At 35.3% G+C, this 21,407-nt stretch overlaps 1 protein-coding gene and 1 pseudogene across 4 annotated transcripts in view; one reads left to right on the top strand and one right to left on the bottom strand.

Annotated features, from left to right (window-relative positions):
- Positions 1–21,407, top strand: part of ITCH (itchy E3 ubiquitin protein ligase) — a 139,624-nt gene that overhangs the window by 68,134 nt on the left and 50,083 nt on the right. For 2 of the 4 annotated variants that reach the window (XM_019655279.1, XM_019655277.1), the window contains exons 4-7: positions 7,935–8,076; positions 10,972–11,096; positions 12,053–12,190; positions 15,644–15,689. In XM_019655279.1, the coding sequence (XP_019510824.1) occupies positions 7,935–8,076; positions 10,972–11,096; positions 12,053–12,190; positions 15,644–15,689 (451 nt within the window). Of the gene's footprint in view, positions 1–7,934; positions 8,077–10,971; positions 11,097–12,052; positions 12,191–15,634; positions 15,690–21,407 lie in introns of all 4 variants that reach the window. The other 2 variants (XM_019655278.1, XM_019655276.1) reach the window with 1 other exon arrangement.
- LOC109389603 (cleavage and polyadenylation specificity factor subunit 5 pseudogene) lies at positions 948–1,772 on the bottom strand (annotated as a pseudogene).

Raw genomic sequence — 21,407 nt, 5'->3', positions numbered from 1 at the left:
CAGCAGGGGCAGCAGCCTATGCCATCGCCGGCGACTCACGGCAGTCCAGCTCCAAGTCAAGCTGTTGTTCATCATCTTAGCTGTAGAGGGCAGTGTCACTGGCCCCCATGTGGGATCTGAACCGGGGTCCTGCTGCTCAGAGCTGGCATCCCAAGCCAGCTCTTAACCAACGTGCCACTTGGCTGGCCTTCAAATTTACTTTCATAACTGTTTCTATCATATATACATATACGAGGTGTGATAAAAAATATGGTGAATGTTTGAATTTAAAAAATTTATTACAGTAAAAAAACACATTGTCATTAATCCCCCTCACTTCAAACACACATCGCATCATTCTTGCCACATTCTGAAAGTCCTCTTTCATGAATGTCTTGAGTTGCGCTGTTGTGGCTGCCTTGATGTCTTGAATCGATTCAAAACATTTTCCTTTCATGGTCATTTTGACTTTGGGAAGAGCCAGAAGTCACATGATACCAGATCTGGTGAATAAGGTAGATGAAACCACACTGTAATGTTTTTGACAGAAATTGCCGTACCAGAAGCAGTGTGTGACACGGAGCCTTTCCGTTGTGATCAAAAACTGCAGTGAAGGGTGCAGCTGTGTGCCATCAGACAGAAAGGCAGAGATTTTCTATACAGGAAGCAGCGTGTCGAACCTTAGTAACAGTGAGTGACAAGTTTCAGCTTTTTCAGTGCAGTCAGTCGGGTGTGAGCCACAGTTGAGAGAAGGTGTGGTTTGTTTTTTTTTTGAAAGCACTTTCTTTAATGTTGTACAAAAACATAGGAGTAGAAACAAAAGCAAATTAAACATTATCACATGTGTTTACACCCCTATCTAGTTCTCCATATTAACTTTACTGTTCAAACAATAGAAAGCAGGTAGCAATTCAGGGGCTGGGAAAGAGATAAAACCAGAAAACTTTTCTACCATATTTATTGTACACGGTGTAGAGCTGTGCTCACAGAGATGGCTTCTTTTACTTCTCCACTGTGCAGGAATTCAGTTGTATATAAAAATTGAACCTGCTTAAAAGCTGAGGGAGACTAGAAATGATGGGTCCATATCCTGGTTCATTGTCATACAACTCAAACAGTGGTGCAGCTACCAGCTTGTAATTTTTAGGTACTGCAAACAAGGCTTTCTCTTGAAGTTGAACCAAAAACAACTTCTTATGTTCCTTAGGTTTTGTAATGTGTGCAGGAATATAGGGATACTGAGGAGGTTCAAAATTTGGTCTCCACCAGTTCCCAATGCAGTCATCAATGACCCAATCTTGCAGAACTCCATCTTGACGGCCCAGTATCTCTGTCATTAAGCGTTTTACTCTTTCAACTTCATCTTCTCCTGGGTTAAGTTCACCACCAGGTAATTTGAAGAAAGTTGTTCCCAGCTGTAGCAGTAACACATGGGGTAGCTGGTGCTCATGTACAATCAGAACCCCTTCTACAGTCCTCCTCATTCCAATTTTATCAAATTCTTCCCTCATGCACTGAAATCTGGCTGCAACAGAGCTGTCCTTCTCATAGAGGGGCTCTTTTGTACCAAAAGTGTAATTGGTAAGAGGATACACGTTGATGGTGCGCTCCAAGGTGAGGGGCTTGGTCTGCTGGATGTACTTGTTGCCGAACTGGTTGACCCCCCCGGGGCCAACCGGTCTGTGAGCGATTCAGCGGCACCATGGACATGCTGGCGAATTTGGGTACTGGCGGCGAGCAGAAAAGGGGAGGCAGGGAGACTTTCCCGGTGCCAACAGGGGTTATCTTCGTCCCACTCCAAGAAGGTGTGTTTTAAAGTGTGCTATAAATCATCCTCCATCATGACAGCACTCCGTGTCACACATAGCTTCTGGTACGGCAATTTCTGTCAAATAAAAACATCACTGTGTTGTCCTCATCCTCCATATTCACTGGATCTGGCACTGTGTGACTTCTGGCTCTTCCCCAAAGTCAAAATGATAGGCCATCGAGGCAACCATGACAGCGCAACTAAAGACACTCATGAAAGAGGACTTCCAGAACTGCTTTAGAAAGTGGCAAGAACAATGGGATAAGTGTGTTCTAAGCGAGAGGGAGTATTTTAAGGGGGATTAATGGCATTGTATCTTTTACTGTAATAAATTTATTTTTATTTAAACATTTACTGTATTGTTTGATCACATCTTGTACATATATTCCTGTTAATTATTTGTTTACAATATATATTTACTAATTGATCTCACCAGATCAGGTGGTAGTAAGTGGAAAATTTATTTTAGAGAAATGACACCTACTATAAATTGTAGCAAAATAGAGGTTTAAAAAAATAATTCATAGTGCTGTTGATAAATGGATTGTTTAGAGAACTTGGATTAGTTTTAATTTCACTGAATTTTTTATAAGAGTATCAGAGGAAAGGCAACCTCACCTTTTTTCCCCAGTATTTACATAAAAAGTGTAGTATCGGTGCATTAGTAACACTTTGTATAATTTGAATCTATTTTATGGTCATAACCTGAATAGCCATTTAGCTATTCAAGTTTGAGTTCAATAGGAAAGATTGTCTCTTGTGCTACTCTTTCATATAGATTAAGGTAGCCTCTTTAGGAACTTCCATTGGTATTTAAACGATCTTTTAACATTTTTTTGGGTAGTGAAAATATCCATATTGATCCTTCTGTTAGGCAGTAGTTTTCCTGTATGATCTATCAGATAGACGCAAAAATCATAACAGGAAATCATAAATACTTACCCTCAATGTTTTGACTAGTGTGCCATTAAAGCTTTTACAGTTAAACTCTTGGGAAGGCCATCTAGCCCCCCCCACCCCTCGTTTTAATCAACAAATCTATATAGACTAACAATTTACGTCTTCAGGGGAGTTAATGTCCCTGTATTTTAGTCCTTAAGAGGATGTAACCTTATGCATGTCACTAATATCTTTTTATATATATATATTTTATTGGGGAATTGGGGGATGGGAACAGCGCTGGGGAATTGGGGGAAGGGGAACACACAAGTTGCTGTCCTTTTGTTCTTCAGTCTAGTTGTGGAGGACGTTGCTTCACTGGCCCAATTGGTACCATCATTGTGCTCTTCTTGGGCGAGGCAGATCAGTTGCCAGCTTCTGGATGGCAGCTCATGGCGGCTGCTGACTGCTCACACTGGCTGCTGGCTACACACGGTAGCCCATGGCAACCCACTGCAGCTGTGGCTGCAGCCTATGTTGTCGCCTGCGACTCACGACAGCCCCCCTCCAGGTTGAGCTGTTGTTCAGCATCTTAGCTGTAGAGAGCAGTGTCACTGGCCCTTATATGTGGGATCCGAACCCGGGCCCTCTAGCGTCCCAAGCCAGCTCTTAACCACCAGGCCACTCGGCCGGCCCAGTCACTAATATCTTTGAACCTGTTTCCTTATCTGTGAACTGAGGATATTAACATCTTTGTCACATGGTTGTTGGAAGACAGTGTATATAAGTTAGAAAACTCCAAAATATTGTGCAGGTACAGAGTAATATATTATCTTTCCCCTAATTCCTTATTTCTTTTTTCCTCTAGGATTACTCATATCTAATTTAATATCTTAACAGCAATCTAAGCTTAAATTTTTTATAAGGTTTGTTGCTTAGTTTACATCTTAACATCCTTCAAAGAAAAAAATATATATATTTTTTAAAGGAGTTAGACTGACTGGCAAGAATGGTACTGTTATGTGAAAGACCATTGATGTTTATTGTAAAAGTTTAATTTATGGCCAGAATGGAAGTGTTAACATTGTTATCAAGAGGCTAACTGGTGGATCACATCATTAAATTTTTCTTTACCTCTTTGTCCTTTACCCTTTACATCCCTGTCCATAATTAGATTCTGCTGATTTTTACTTTTGCATTTCCTGGATCATCTACTCTTTTTCTCTAATCCTGTGGTGTGGGTCCCTTATTGGACGTAAGTCTGTTTTCTTACGTCCTTTTCTGTCTTTAGCCATTTCCTGTTTAATTATGTTCTGTATATATAACCTCAACTATTATACTGAATTTATCTGTGTTTTTTATTTAATGCTTACTGTATGCTAACATTATACTGTGTTGGCAAAATAAGTACTTTGGTATTTCCTAGAAATTTCTTCGTCTCAGTCTTGACTCAAAACTTATCATTTGAGGAAGGGAAACCATGATTTTCGTTATTACTAATTGGAGTTAAATATCACTTTATTTTCCCAAATTTACTAGAACACCATATATTTAGCTCTGATTGCTTGGAGACCAGGAAAGTCCTTCATATTTAAAATTAAAGGTCAAGAGTTTATATCCAATTCTGCCCAGGTAAGACATAGTTCTGCCACAGAGGCCTGTCATTGCCTCTGACCATAGAGGCAGCCTTTGCCTAACTAGTTTTATCTTTTATCAGCTTATCATACTGCTAATTTATCTGGTCTCAAACATCCTTACTTGTCTTAACTCGTTTACTGTAGTCTCCTGGTTCCCAAAATAGGTTGGGTAAGCTAAGAAGTCACTTCTAGTTTCTTTTTATTTTAAATTGTCAAAGTTTTTATTTTGTACTGGAGAGATAGGATGAAGAACTGAAACCAGGTCAAACCATTGACCTTCAGAACAGAAGGATCAGAGGAACACTAATATATAGCACAAAACTGTATGCGGCAGATTGTGTGTGAAAGAGACAGACAGACATGGAGAGAGACAGACAGAATGTAAAGCAGGGAAACATGTTTTCTACCATGACTAATCATTTGGTTCAACCAACGTATTAAAGGTCTCTCAGGTTTAAATCACTAAGTGCTATAGGAGTTACAAAGACTGGCTACATCCTTGCCATGAAGGGTATTACAGTGTGAATTAAATAAGTAAAAACTAATAAACTAAGACAGAAGGAAAAGCTTTTGGAGCCATACATAAGTATGGAAATCCTATGGAGGCATAAAGGCAGAAACAATTTTTAACTTTTTAAGTTTAAAGAAGCATTCAATCAAAGAGAAAGGGACATTTGTCTCTCAAATAGGACTTTATTGGGTGGAAAAGGGAGGGAGTATCACAGACAGAGGCATGAAAGTACATGGCCTTTGTGAGGGACAGTGAACAGCTAAGGGTGGTTAGAATATCAGAGGGCTAGGGCGTGGGATTTGGTATAGGAGGAGGCTGGAGCAGTGCATAGTAAACAATGTAAAATGCCCTAGAAGAGTTCAGACTGCTATTTGCAGGCAGTAGAGAATCATTGGAAAGTATTGACATGATCACATCTGTTTAGGAAGATAATTTTAATAGCTGTAAGGGGTTGGATTGGAGAAATGAGAGTAAAAACAGACCATTATTAGAGGCCTCTTGTGGTAGCGCAGGTGACATGATAGTGACATTTTTCTGTTTCCCTTTGTTTGTTTTTTCAGTTTATAATTTAAGTTCTTTTATTCTTTCAATTTACTATGGGAATTTAAATTTCCAGGAAGGTTGTACATTGATCTATTTTATAATATTAAGACTGTAACAAAAGTTTTATGCAGTTTAAACTTGGAGATTTGAACACTTAAATAATTTTTCCTGCTCACATTTTACAGTGACCCTTGGACAAACTTTTACATTTTGTTGCACTTGTCTTTTTATGTGTAAAATTAAGATGATAATACTTCTTTCAGAATAGTCACTAGTATTGAAATGACAATATTTAAGTGCCAGATACATAGTAAACAATAACATTTGGTGTTAGTTTACCTTGTCTCTTTATTTTCCCATTTAAAGTTTCTAAAATGTCTTTGTGGGGTTGGGTGGGATTGTGTGGCAAAATAGCTTTCAAAAGTTTGAACCCTAAAAAAGCCACTTTTTTTTCTTCCTGTCAGGCCTGCAGTTTTTGTTCTAGGTTTAATCAGACAATCATAAGAGTCCCTGAAATAAATGGGTTTATGCATAATTGTTTAGGCTGTTTGCCTTTTCCGAAGACGAGAAATGTATTAAAAATACGAATTTTGTATTTTTCTGTGGCAGTCCTATGATTAAATTTAGCTCTGTATTAAGTACCAGAGCTTTATAGTACATACTAATCAGAGATAGGTCTGGTCCCCATTTGAATATTTTCTGTTCTGAAAAAGACTTCTTACTTAGTGTTTCCATTTAGAGATGCCTCACAAGCATCTTCAAAGTTTATACATTCATTACAAAACTCCTGATTCCCTGCCCATGCCACCCTTCTCATACTTGTTCTTTTCCATCTTATTAAATGACACCATCTTCCATCCACTTATTCATGCCAGAAACCTGGGAGTTATCCTTGCTGCTTCTTTTCCCCAACTTACTCATGAAATCTAATGCTGTTCTCCTTAGAAAACAGTCATTCTCCCCCATATCCATGTTCACCACTCTAGTTCAAATCTAGTCCATATTTTGATTAGATGACTCTAGTAGCCTCTTAACCCCTACTTTTGTCTCCCTTTCAAGTTATTTTTCCCACAGCAATAGAGTGATCTTGGAGTGTCATCTGATCATTTGTGTCCTCAGTGCCCATAGCAATATCTGGTATATGTTGTAGGCACCCAGTAAATTTGTTGAATAGCACTCTTCTTTAAAATCCTCAGCAGCTCCTTATTGCCTACTTTTCTAGCATTATCTCTTGCAGTTCTTTTTCTTTGACAGATTTTTTTTAGTAATATATATTGATTTCAAATCAGATTGAACTTTATTATACCAAGTATTTCAAAATAATGATGAAGCTCTAATTTATAGAATATGCATACAGTGTTAGAATAGTAAGTCTGCAGCTGGCTTGGATGCTACCAAAAAGGCACAGAAGCACAAAAAGAGTGTTTAGTCTATGTGAGCTCAAGAGATTGAGGGCTGCCACCTAGAACTGTGCCTGTTAGGATTCCCAGACTGCTATGCTTTGGACTGGATATTGAGCTTCTTGGGTAGCTGCTATACAAACTCCTCTAGCAACTCCAGGGCTGCTTAACCTTGCTTGGCACTGACGTTCCCTGAACTTTTCTTCTGGAGTAGATATCCAGATGGCAGAGTATTGCCTTGGCTATGATCACCTCATTTATAGGGAAGCAATGAGTTATCACATGTGGGAACCATGGGGTGCTCTGCTAGGTTCAGATCTACTTGTACCTTCCAAGGGGCCAGGACAAGGCTATTTTATAGCCAAGGTGACTGACTAACTCAAGGGTGAGGGCTAAAGAATCAGCATTTCAAGATGCACAATGTAGGAGGCTCTTGCTGAGATAGTGTGAGATATATGAGATGCTAAAAGTAATCTTAGTTTGTAACTCTCTTCTTCCAGTGGCTTTCCAGCATACTTAGGATAAAATCCAAATTCCTTATCTTGGCTTGCAATGCTAAAAGTGATCTCACCTCAGTCACTATTCTTCCCTGATTGCTATACTTTTCCTCAGATATGCCAAGCTTTGTCGGGTATGCTCCCCTCTTCCTACCTCCAATCTTCACATGACTAGCTCCTTATCATTTAGATGGTTGTTGAAAAGTACTTCCTCAGAGGCCTTCCTTACTACCAAGTCATATTCTGCCACATTGCCTGTTTTTCATCACAAGGACTTTTCTCTAACTAGAATATTATCTCCTTGAAAGCCAGGGTCTCTTCTAAACTGTAAACTGTTCTACCCACTGTTTAGAGCAATATCTGATACATGGTAGGCACTCACATATTTACTGGCCAAGTGTGTACTTTTTAATTGACCTCAGAGTTCTGAGACAATTGATACTGACAGTGGGGCTGTTATACTGATCATACTAATGGGAATTGGGGTGGGTGGTGTGGGGAAGTCCAGTATTTACTAGGATGGGAGGAAATCATGAGTAAATAAAATTATTAAATATTTTAGAGTAAACCTGCTTCTCTGAGTAAAAGTAGTGTTTAACCTTTATGAAATTAAAGTGATTTGAAGGATGGGCTAACATCTCAAATACTGAAATATTTTTTCCCTTTTCTTTTACTTAGTCATTTCAGCAAAACTTAAAGAAAATAAAAAGAATTGGTTTGGACCAAGTCCCTACGTAGAAGTCACGGTAGATGGACAGTCAAAGAAGACAGAAAAATGCAACAATACGAACAGTCCCAAATGGAAGCAACCCCTTACAGTGTAGGTTTAAAGTATTCTCTACAGTGTATTTTGTTTAGTAGATGAGCAGAAATGCAGCTTTAAAAAAGTTTCTCGCTTATTTTGTTTTGCCCCTCTCTCTCATTTTTTTTTCTTTTTCCTGTTCCTTAGACTCTTGCCTCTAGTACACTTTTTGTTTCTCTTTAGATATTTCTGTTTCTCCATTCTCTCCTTTTCTTTTCCTTCTCCAGTTTAATTGATGATGGTATGAACAACAGCTGAGAGAGCCTGTGGTTATGAACCTAGAAAAATTCTTAGCAGCTCTTTTCCTTAACTTAGGGTTGAAATAGAGGGATATGAGCAGTTCACTTTATTTTTTAATTTAATTTTTAAAATAGTTTGGGTTTTCTGTTATTTTTTTTTAATTATGTTGCCTACACAGGAATTTTTTTCCTTTAAAAAAATTATATATTTTATTTTACAACTCTGCTTTTATACTTAATATACATGGTTATATTTCTGGCTGAGTACATACAGGTCTAACTTCCCTTGTATAGCTATACAATATTCCCTAATATGGATGGACTGTCATTTATTTTTTACTAATTCCCTGTTGATCGGTTGGTTTCTAATGTGCTATTAGACAATGTTAACAATATATATCCATGTGCATATGTCTATATGTTGGTGTTTTTATCTCTAGTATGAATTTATAGAAGTAGGATATAGCTCAATTTCAACACTTACTGACAAAGCCCCCAAATGTTGGTATTGACACTGATTCAAGGGAATTATAGGTTAATTTTAATTTTTTTACGAAAATGGAAGAAAAAGCATGATTTATCAACAAAATAGGTTTTAAAAGAATATAAAATATTTGATTTGAGGACCAAACGTATATTAAAATGTAATTCAAAATGTAACTAATCACCACATGAAATATAGACATTGCTTTAATTACCTAATATTTGGAATTCTTGCATTTTTTTCCCTTTGAGAAATAAACCAGTGACTAAAAATAAGTTTTATTTTTAAATGATGAGATGAGGAATTTGAATCTATCACCTCTTCTCTTCATGATACATGCTTGTGCAGGATAGTACTTATTCCTAATAAATGACAAAACAATTTGGATATATTTATATTATTCTTTAGCATGGATTTTTAAAGTTCTAAGGCATTTAAGGCACTTTAAGATTGTCAGCAAATGAGTGAAATTTGAGAATTTACTGAAGATATCTTGAGGCCTGTTTACAGACGTGTTTTAATGCTCCTCATCTGTGTTTATTTCAATGTTAATGGTTCTTACACTTTGTTTTTAAATTAGTGGCTCATTAGGAATTAAATCTAAATTTAACAATATATGAGTAAAAATTTTTAAAAAACGAATGAAATCTATAAAACATCACAGCTCCATAATGACTAGAGATATTCAGAATAATAGATTGAATGAATGCTCATATACTTTCTACCAGCTGCTATCTGTGATTGCTGGATACGCAGTTTGAGGCTCTTAAGCTGGTAATGACATGAACTCCTTAGTGGTTTAAAAGTTAAGAATGAAGAAACTCTCCTTGTAGCCCCATATGGTGGTGGTGGTGTTCAGCCCAGATGTTTGGGAACACATAGCTGAGATTCTTCTCCTGAATTTTTAATTTGCAGCAGATTGGCCTGCAGTTTTAATATGGCTTCCATTGTTATGTAGCAGGCTTTCCAGACTTCTCTCTGAAGTTGAAGTAATTTAGATACCACCATCTTTGACAGTATACTTGATCCTCTCTCAAATTAAAGCAAAATTAAATTTATCAACTCTTTTATTCTATCTCGATTATGATTTCCTGGATGTCCAATAGAGAAATGTTTTCTTAATATATACTGTATGTTCTCCTGCAAGTAACATCTGAGAATTTTGAAGAGAATGATTACATTGTACCCCTCCCCCCAAAAGAGGCATTGTTAAGGTGAAAATTTTTTAGTTTGTTAAAACTACTATTACTGTTAAAATGATGGTGGAAATATGATGATGGGGTAATGGGCGTAGGTGGACTTCTAAGTAAGAAAGTGTTTCTTTGTCCCCCATAATTTGATCACATTTTTGAGAGAATGAGGTACAGAGAAAATATTTCAAGAATTTGTCTTTATAGCATTGAACCACAGGACCTTTGTAGATTATATTATGTTCCTGTTTTTCTAATTGATGACTCTAAAATAGTTTGTATACCATTTATTGTAAATTCAAATTTCCCAGAGTTTGCTTTGGAAATTACCATTAACAGCATTCTTTATTGGCATTTAGCATGGTAAGAGTGAGTTTATTTGACAGTTGTCCTGAACACTTTGCCTCTAGCAGTGTGAAGCATGAGGTATCCAATATAATTCTCAAATCATTTATGTAGCTGACTGCAGAACTTTTTAATACAAATTTTTATGATAGGCCTTTGTTCAGATTACAGTCTGCCATTGACTGGCTTTGTGATGTTGGGCAATTTACTTAACCTATCTGAATAACAGTTTTTATGTATATGTGGGAGTGGTAAGTCCTATCTCTCAGGGTTGCTTTGAAAATTAAATGAGGTAACCTCAAGCTCAGTACACTACCTGACATAAAGATTTAATTTATAAATTTACTGTTTTATAGTACTAAAGTAAAACTAGTTTTCCAACAGTTTGTAGCATGATAAGCAGTTTTGGTTTTTTTGACGATACATGCATTAAGTTGCCCCTATAAGTTCAATGACAAGGAAGAATGAGCATGCAAGCATGTAGCATTCAGTTGTTTTCCTAAGATTACAGAACATAGACAACATTGGTTGTACAGTACAGTATGAGGGGTGCAGTGAGAAGATTTTAGATACTAAAACTTAATTGTAATTTATTTAGGATCCCATTGTGATATTTAATGAAGTACTTTTTGTTTTCACCTTTCTTTACTTTTAGTATCGTCACCCCTGTGAGTAAATTACATTTTCGTGTGTGGAGTCACCAGACACTGAAATCTGATGTTTTGTTGGGAACTGCTGCATTAGATATCTATGAAACATTAAAGTCAAACAATATGAAACGTATGTATGTAAAATTAACCAAAATCATGTTCGGTTATCTGTTACTTCGCAGGAAATTCATATGCCAAACATACAGAATGATTATGTTCACTATTTGTTTTTAAGTTTATTTGGTTATAATATTAACAGGGAGAAGAATCTTGATCTATTTAAAGCATTCTGAGCAATCTTGGTTTGGCCATTCATTTTTTATCTAATATTTTAAATATATAATCCCATAGTAAATAGGTATTTATTTATTAAAGTACTCCATATTCAGTTATGGAAAACTAAAAAGTATAGAACAGAGAGGAAGCAAAACTAGTCCCACTTTAGAGAGACAAATATAGTTAATATTTTGACAGATTTCCTTTTCAGATGCTTGTTTTAAGAATTTCCTCATTTTAGCGGGTTATGTTTTTATTTGTGTGTATATGTACATATATAAATATAGATATATAAAAACTTGAAACATGTTTGTTTTGATTGATGTATCATGATTTTAAAAAGAGATATTTTCTACCCCTTGACTATCTAAAACATACTTCTAAGAATTTTTTTTCTCATTAGGGACTTACGAGATGTAATTCATTTATAGGTGATATGTTTTCATTCAGTATAGTTCAGGCATATATTACTGAATAATCTTGGTTGTCATGACTCATTCTGTACAAAGATGGAATAAATATTATAAACGAGATGATTGAACTATTTAACTTTTACATTATGGATATTAAGCACTAGCAAATTCTGTTCTATTTTTTAAATGTTTTGGTGTCATGAGGCCTGAAACCTTAGGTGGGTGAAAAATATTAAGACAATTTATATACACATAAATGTATTTTTTCTGACATTGTTTTTAACAGTTAAGGTAACTTATAGAAAAAAAGTGACTAATATGTAAAATTTTTTCTGACATTAGGTTTTTAACAATTAAAGCAATGACACTTGTGTTTTGTAATTCTATTCTCTTCCAGTTGAGGAAGTGGTTGTGACTTTACAGCTTGTAGGTGATAAAGAGCCAACAGAGACTATAGGAGACTTGTCAGTTTGTCTTGATGGGCTGCAGTTAGACTCTGAAGTTGTTACAAATGGTGAAACTACATGTTCAGAAAGTAAGTAATCATTTTTTGTATACTGTCTTTAATGATTCTTCTTACTTTAGCCACTGTACTATGTATGCTGTATGTAATTATTGCTATTTTTTTCACATTAAAGAAATTTTTATTTCATATTTAAAAAGTGACATTGATCATTATAAACATTTTTCCTTTTGGTTTATTGTTTCTATGAATAAAATATTTTTCCGTAAGTTGAAATGCTAGCCAAATAAAAGTTGAATTAAGTTTGATGGCACCCAAGTTGTGGCTGCACAGCTAGCATGCTTAATGAAACTACTACTCAATGGATTCTCCTTACGTGTTTCCAGTCACTTATGTGCCAAGTGTATTTTTACTTGAAACATAGATTGTAGAGGCCCCAACACAAAGAACAGATTAATGGTTTCCTTGATTAGTCTGACAAAGATCTTTTTGTTTACTTAGAAACTTCATTATGTAATACTTTTCATTTGTCAGGTGATATTATTCTTCTGTTTCTGCTTTGGAAAACTTCCTACTTCCTCTTTAACTCAGGATCTTTTTTAATAGGACCTTCAAAATAGTCCTGGTATATCTTCCAGATTGGTTTTTTGGGGTTAATGAGGGTGGAGAGATTTCTGAAATGATCATACTTCAGAGTTGATATGTTCATTTTAATTGACTGCTATTCACAAGAACTCTGTAACAGTTACATTTTTCTATAAATCGGAGCTCTGGAAGATAATATACAAGTTAAATTACATTGTTAAACTGCTCTAAACCTCAGTATTTATAGCTTCCTAAAATTTTCCCCTACAAATATGAAACTATTACTAATGCAAACTATTTAATATTTAACAAAAGCAAAGCATGTCAGTCTTCATATTTCAGAGTAGAATCTAAACTGCATATTTATACTTATGACTTTACTGTTTATTTCCTACAGAAGTGGACATTTCTATGTCATCAGTTTTCCACTCAAGTAGGAAAGTAATTGGCAGGATTTAACCTGATTCCTTGAAGTAAAAGGGTTTTAACTGGGAAGTCACAGTGCATTTTAGGGTTGGAGTTATCAAATACAATAGCTGCCTTTCTTTTTTTTAATTAGCTGCCATCTTTTCTTTTTTTCTTTTTTTTTTTTAATGCTTACCAGGTGCCAGGGGCTGTGTTGGTGTTTTTACATGTATACTCATTTAACCATCACAACGTTTTAAGGGATTACCTGTATTTTGCATGTAGGGAAAGTGAGGCTCAGAAAGTTTAAATAGTATGTCCAGTATCACACAACTAGTATGATGCAGAATCAAGTTGAAACACAAATATTTGTTGATGTTTCCTTTTCTTTCCAGCATACCATTGGTTTCATACTTAAAAACCTAGGAACTTTAAAGTACATCATGAGTTGTAAGCAAGCAAACAAAACCCAGTTCAGCCCTCAAGCACGTGTGGTGGGGACTGCACTTGTTCTTTGATTGGTTCCATTTCTATAACTTGAACTACAAGCCAAAAATGAAAATTAGAGTTTTAGCACTATTAATAAAATTGAATTTCCAGCACCTGGGCATTGTTTTGGTTGGATAAGAGCTTTGGGGGAATGTGTTGTTTTTGTATTCTAATATTTCTACAAATTTTTAAGATTTTTTTTCCTCCAAGTACATTCAATCAGAAGTTTTTGCAAAATAACACATAGATAGGATGGTTCTCATAAGAAATCTGATCTTGTAGACATTGATATTTTTGGTTAATTTTAAAATAATATATATAAAAAGAAATCACCATCTGAATTTTGGTAAAAAAAGTCACCAAATAATATGGCTTGCTGTATATTTAGATATACTGTGAAAATTGCATTTTCCTGATGAGACAGCATTATCTCTTTTGATACTTACAAATTTTTGGTTCATTCTTCTTGGTGGATAAATTTTCTGAAAAGGGCGGTTATATAAGTAAACCTTTTTCAAGTGAAACAAAATTTACTCAGTATGTTTGTTTGTTCTTTTGGTTGTTCTTCCCACTTCAAGCTTTATTTGAAAACTAGAGAACTTTACATCCCGCTCCCTACCCCCCTCCCAACCCTCACGCAGAGAACAAGTTTAATATCCAATCAAGACGTTTCTTTGATGCTCATATTTCTCTGGTTTAGAAAGTAACTACATAATTTGCCCTGGTGTTTTCCTCTAGTTAACTACATAGTTAACTGCTTTTGTAAATCTCTGGGAAGAAGCCTTTATTTAATTTGCTAGTTAGACAGACTTATTGTTGTAGCCCTCAGATATAAATTAACTCAACAAATTAAGTGTGGGCAGTTGTTCATAACTATAAGAACTTCCCATTCATCTATTTTCAGTTCTTGGACGAGTGGTGATGGAATATTAATTTAACACCTGTCTCCCAAATAAGACATTCAGCAAGAAACACCACAAAGTAGTATTGTCAAATCAGTTTTCAAAAAGAGAAATTTTACTCTTAAATTTATTATTATAAAATAGTAACGTATTTTTGTAAAGATCTATATTCTTTTCAATGTATACTCTGGAGGTGTACTTAAAGTTAATTTGGGGGATAGTTTTTGGAAATGTGACCTTTGGTTCTTACTGTGTATGTTCTATTTCATTTTGATTTTATCTCATTCTTTCTTGCATTAGACTCTATCTAGTTTTTGTGGTTCCTTTTAATTTTAGGGTAAATAGCCATTTTGATTTTTGAATATATCTGTAATGTTTCTTATTAGTATAATAAATTCTAAGAAACTAGTTAAATTTTTTGCTTTACCAAATATTATTTGAAATTACCAGATCTCAACTGGGTCTGGGTACCAACTAATTATTTTATAGAGAGAACCTTTGCTGCAATGGTATTTTTAAAAATTTGACTTATTTTTTTTACATTTGAACATTTTTTATGTATGCCCAGAATTTTAACTAACTCATCTTCTCCAAAAAGCCAGTAAAACTTCTTTTCCACACTTTTACGTTTTTATCTTACTTGACCAGTGCTCCTTTACAAATCTAAGTATTAAGGCTATAATATGCTTATTAGTTTTGACTAATACTGTATTCTTCATTTGTTTTTACAATTTACAAAGCCCTTTGATTTATATTCTCATTTATAATATATAGCATATATTCTCATATTTATGCTATAAATGTGATATAAACCAGCATAATAAAATGACCGTCATGAACTACCACATAGCTTAAGAATTATAACATTAACAATAAATATTATTGGATCCACCTGTAATTTCTTCCCTCTATCATTTCTTTTTCCCCCCTAACAATAATCACTATTCTGAAATTTGAATTTATTATTCCCTTGCTTAAAAAATTTTTTTATCACATATGCCGGTATCCCTAAACAGTGTACTACTTGTGCTTTTTCTTGAGCTCTATGAAAATGCCAGTTACTTTGCTTACATAGCATGTTTAGAGAAAAGGTGGAAACCACTTTTGAAACTCATTTTCTGTCTAAATTTTATTGATGTTAAAGGTACTTCACAGAATGATGATGGCTCCAGATCCAAGGATGAAACAAGGTAAGAGTTCACTTATTTATTGCTTACCAAAAATGCAGAAAGAGACAAGGCAGAATGAATAAAGATTTGTTTTAGGCAAAACCTCAAGTTCATGTTGATATAAGGATAAATGAGTGTCAAAAAATTCATTGCTCAAGGTAAGGAAGGAAATATATATGAAAAAGTCAAGACTCTTAACTTATCTGACTTTCTCTGGAGTAGGCCAGGGTTACCCAATGCTGATACTTCCTTCAGGTTGTAGAAAGCGAATTATTGGCATTTTTTTCAAAGACAGGAAGTTCAGAATCCCAGGGCCTACACTGGGCTGTTCCAAGATCTAGGCTTTGGGTATGTATGAAGGTCACCACTAGCTATGGTATCTTCTAGGCTTTCATTTGAAGGGGCAGAGATTTGTACCAACTGTTTGCTTTTAACTTAGATTCAGCACCTTCTTGTGCCTTATCTGCATTGAGACTAGGGCCTGAAAGTGTTAAATGCATTAGGTTGTATTAAGTGACTTAACAGACTTTAAGTGTTTATTGGTTTTCCTGGAAACTGGCAATGGGATAAAATAATTAGGAAAGGAGATTATCCTAGTCTTAAAGCAGTAAGTGACATGCCTTAAATAGAGAGTTATAAAATTCCACTGGATTCTTTTATTTTTTCCCTAGACTGGGAAGGTAGTGGATAGGAAGAAGATGAACCACAGTCAGAGAAGAAGAACCAGAAATGCAGTGCCATAGAACATAAGGGAGAATATCCAAAAAGATGGGGTATTATAGTGTCAGATGCTGCAGGGGAGAATAGGTGTAGCAAGTAGCACAAAGTGATGGTTGTTAAAGCTGAGTTGATAGGTACATGGCAGTTTGTTGTCCTAGTCTGTCTACTTTGGTGATATATGAAAAGTATCATGTGCTTTAAAAAGACAATTCATTAAGATCTTTAGGAAAATCAAAGTTTATAAAGCTGGTTTGTTTGTTTTTTTAACCTAATAGAGATCGACCTTCACAGAGTCACTCTGTGACAAACAATTATCTCCTATACTAATTTCACCAGATGTAGAGTATTATTAAGGAGTAGTAACTTTTTGGCCAAAGAAAAATAAATTCTTTCTCACTGTGATTAAAGACAATAGAAAAAGTTTTTAAATAACATAAATATTTCTGTAGACTGGAAGACAACTTATGCCTTTTGTGCCTCTTTTTAGTTTTATATTTAATTATTTGTATTCGTGAAATTTTCCCCATAAAAATGTGTTAATATTTCAGTTTGCTTTGGTCAATTAACTCTCCTTTTGTATAAAAAACTTTTATTTTTGCATTAATAAGTGAGAATGTGATAGAATTTTGTATGCCCATTGAAAGGTTCTGTTATGCCAGCCTGTTGTTTCTTTTTGTATGCCCATTGAAAGGTTCTGTTATGCCAGCCTGTTGTTTCTTTTTTGCAAATGTCTTTCTTACTTTTATGAAACCACTGTAGACAACTATAAATTTCTTTCAAAGCCATTGCTAGAGCACTAGCCTCATGCCATTTATTTAATCAGTGCTTTACATTTTCCCAAGTGAGTCATTGTTATAGGTAATCTGAGAACAGTGTCTTCTAAGTTTCTGAGACCTCCAGACTAGTCTTTGAGCATGTCTTTTATGTTAAGCATGAATTCCTTTGTATTAGCTTTTATTTCAGAGCCCATATCTCTGAGATGATTGGTTTGAACAGCATTCTGCAAACTGTCAAATGGTGTTTAAATGTTACTATACAACACTAATGGCCATGACTGGCTTTTCCCCATTGCTTTTATTTGCAGACTTTATAACTATAAGACTAAAAACCAGGGCAATATATATCCATTGAACAATGGCTTCCGCTCTCCCTGCCCCAGCTATCATTTAAGTAGTTTACTAAACAGTTTTAGGTTGTTTTATCTTTCTGTCCAAATTCAAGCTTTGTGTATATCGTGAATGTAGTCTTGTTGGTCTACTTTCCCCCATAGCATGTCTGGATGTTTTATATTTCTCAGTATGTCTTCTGTCATTTTTATGAAATACTAAGGTGATTGGTGCCTGATGTTCAAGATTTTGTTGTTAGATGTGCCTTCTTGACAGTTACTCTTTGATTTGTATATTTCTTATGACATTATTATATTAGCATCTTGGTGCTCTAGGGTTCTTTATCCTGTGCATAAACATCTGAGCTTATTCATAAGTCAGATATAGATGTATGGTGAGATAAGCAGTGGTTTATAAGATTGCAGAGCAAAGGAACAAAAAGCCACAGTAGCACATAATTAGTTAATTGCTTTTTAAAGGTAATGGTAGTAGTGAGTTCACATTGACAATTATGTACTGTATATTGGTTTCCCTGTTGGTTTTCAAAGTCCCATTTCAGGTTTTAGTTTCACACCCACTTATTAAAGGAACTAAAATAAACCATCAGTGCTATTTCAGTATGGGCATGTTTCTCAGAGTACATTAGAATCATCTGAAGGACTTGTTCAACCACAGATTGCTAGAGTTCATCTCCAGTTCCTGATTCTTTAGATCTAGGGTGGGGCCCAAGATTTGCATTTCTCACAAGTTTCCAGGTGATACTGATGCTGCTAGACCAGGATAAAGAGGTATTTCCTAGATTACAACAAACTTCTATGGGAAATTATTCAGTTATATAACAAAGTCTATATCTTGAAAATCCAGGCTTGCAGAATTTGTCTGAAATGTCACTCCATCTTAATCCCATACTCTTTTAATTCAGAGCTAATTTGAATCTTGTTTCTTTTTGAACTGTTTCTGGTTTTTTTTAAAATTAGAAATAATAAATGATTGTTTTTAAAAATGTAAATCTTTGTATAAAATGTGTAAAAGCTTCATGGAAGAAATAGCATTTGACCTAAAATAAAGCATAGTTTATGATTTGGGTATGTATATCTTGGGGGAATTGGAGAGAGTAAGGAGTACTAGGTAGAAGAAAAAAACCAGTCATGGCGGTGGGGAAGAACACGGTGTTTTATTGGAAATCTTCAGTTACTGTGTTTGGCTGAAAGTAGAGTAACTGAAAGGAAATGGCAGGTGGTGAATTTGAGGTAGAATCAATCAATTAATAGTAGAATCAAGAATCAGATTGTCATAAATAATCTGAAAAATAGTGTCTTGTAGGTTTCTAAGACCTACAAGACATAGACATTTCTATGAGGTAGGTAGGTATCATTTTTTTTTACAGCTAATGAGAAAACTAAGGCTCAGAAAGGGAAAGGAACGTCCCTGAGTTAATAGTTAGTGTAAGTGGCACAGTTGAACCTCAGACTATCTTACCTTCATAGCCTGTGTCCATTATTATGATGTTTTACTGATGCTTAAAGTGGGATGCTTTTTTAAAAAAAATCTAAGTAAGTGCTTAGTTCTCAATAAATGTTAATTATTTTTAGGATTACAGAGGTTAGGGCCAGGTGGAGATTTGGGTTTGCAAGTATATATATGGGCTTATGGAATCTTTTTCTATGAAGAGGAATGTCTCTAAAAATATTTGAACAGGGCATTGGTATGATCACAGCTCCAAAGGAAAAATTATTTTATTTGATAGTAGTATATAGTTTGGATCATGTGGTGGTGAGTAAACCTGGGAAGACCTATGTGGGAAGTTGTTAACAGTAATCCACTGAGAGCTAATAAGGGTTAGAACTGGAACAGTGGTGGTAGAAGAGTAAGGGGAGCATGTGGAAGTGAAATCAGTGGGACTTAGGTATTGTCAAGAGGCATAGGAGAAAAGAAAAGTCACATTGCCTGTGAGAATAGCAGTGTTACCCACAGAACCAGTACCTCCTGCATTGAATTGATAATTTGGTACCAGAGGATGGGAACGAGACAAAGATTAGAGATTCTGATTTGGGAATCATTTTAGAGATGCTCTTTGAAATCATGGAGTTTGAGACCATGGGAAAATCCGTGGAGAAGGAAAACGAAGCCAAGAACAGTACCTTAGGGACCTATATTTAGTGAATGGGAGGAAGGGGACAACCCAAAGAATGAAGCGTTAGAGGTGGGAGTATAAGATTAGAAAGGCATTGTCACAGAAGTTAAGAGAAAAATGTTTTCTCTTAAATAGACGGGCTATTTAACACTCACATACTGCCAGACAGAGTGAGATGTTAGACTAATCAAGCCAGAGAAGACTGGCTGTGTGGGAAAAAAAACCAGGTTAGAGCTTCAGCTGATCCCAAGATCAGAGTAGATTCCAGGTTGGTTTTAAAATTGATTTCAAAGAAATGAAACTATAAAACCTCTGGAAGAAAATACGACTGGTTAACTTTTTTCTGAGTAAATTTAATTGTGTAGAAATATAAAACTCGTATATTTAAAAATATAGAATTAAGGGCCGGCCGAGTGGCGCGTTGGTTAAGAGCTGGCTTGGGACACCATAGGGCCCTGGTTCGGATCCCACATGTGAGGGCCAGTGACAATGCCCTCTACAGATAAGATGCTGAACAACAGCTCAACCTGGAGCTGGGCTGCCGTGAGTCGCTGGCGACAGCATAGCCTGCAGCCACTGCTGCAGTGGGTTGCCATGGGCTACCGTGTGTAGCCAGCAGCCAGCGTGAGCAGCCAGCAGCCGCTGTGAGCAGCCGTCTAATGGCCGGCAAGCAATCTGCCGCAGCAGGAAAGAGCGCAGTGATCACAATACCAACATGGGCCAGTGAAGCAACGTCCTCACAACTAGACTGAAGAACAAAAGGACAGCAACTTGTCTGTTCCCATCCCCCAATTCCCCAATTAAAATCTTTAAAAAAAAAAAGAATTAAAAGCAAATGACAGATATTTAACCAATATGAAAGATGATAAATTAGTATCCTCAGATTATAAAATCTTCCATTACAAATTCCTTACTTGTAGTATTCCTTATTACAAACAATAAGGAAAAGTATTCTCATATAATATAAAAATGTACAAAGACATATACAGTTCATGGAAGAACCTCAAATGGCCTGTAAATGAAATATTGTTGAACATTAACATTTTTATTTGCCATATTGGCAACGATTTAAATATGTTTAAATACTTTATAGTGAAGTGAACATTTTCCTATCTAGCTGATGGGAAAACATCAATTATTACATTTAAAAAAATATTTTTTAATTGCGCTATCAATATTTCAGTCTTTATGATATTTGCATACTTTGAACCAGTTATTCTATTTTGGAAGTCTATATGAAGGAAATAAAAAAATGCCAAACAAACAACAAAAATAAAATGATTAAATTATGGTATGTCCATATGATAGAGTATTCTGCAGTCATTAGAATTTTTTTTTTTAAGTAGTGAAAGAGCAGTTTATTAGAAGAAAAGGTATACTTTAAAGAGTTAGAAGTGGGCCCAAGCTGAAGGCAGTTGTTCAAGGGCCATTATTAGAAGAGAAAGGACACTCCAAAGCGTTAGGAGCAGGCCCAAGCAAAAGCATGGCAAAGACTGCAGTTCAAAGGTTAAAGGGGGTGGGGCAAAAGGCCTAGAAATGTTTTATAATAATTTGGGGTAAATGCCTAGTATATAATGAGTAACAAAACAAAGAAACAAAAACTCATCTAGGATATGAAACATTGTGTGCTCACTCATGCATTGTATGATAACAGTCATACCTGATGAAAAAGTACTGGCAAGAAATACTTCCATAGCTTAATGGGAATAATGTCCAGAATGTAGGATTGAAGGTAAAAATTTTTTTTTAAAGATTTTTATTGGGGAATTGGGGGGATGG

This window comes from Hipposideros armiger, unplaced genomic scaffold, assembly GCF_001890085.2.
Source record: "Hipposideros armiger isolate ML-2016 unplaced genomic scaffold, ASM189008v1 scaffold_238, whole genome shotgun sequence".
NCBI lineage: Eukaryota > Metazoa > Chordata > Mammalia > Chiroptera > Hipposideridae > Hipposideros > Hipposideros armiger.
This window is presented reverse-complemented; position numbering and strand designations above follow the sequence as displayed.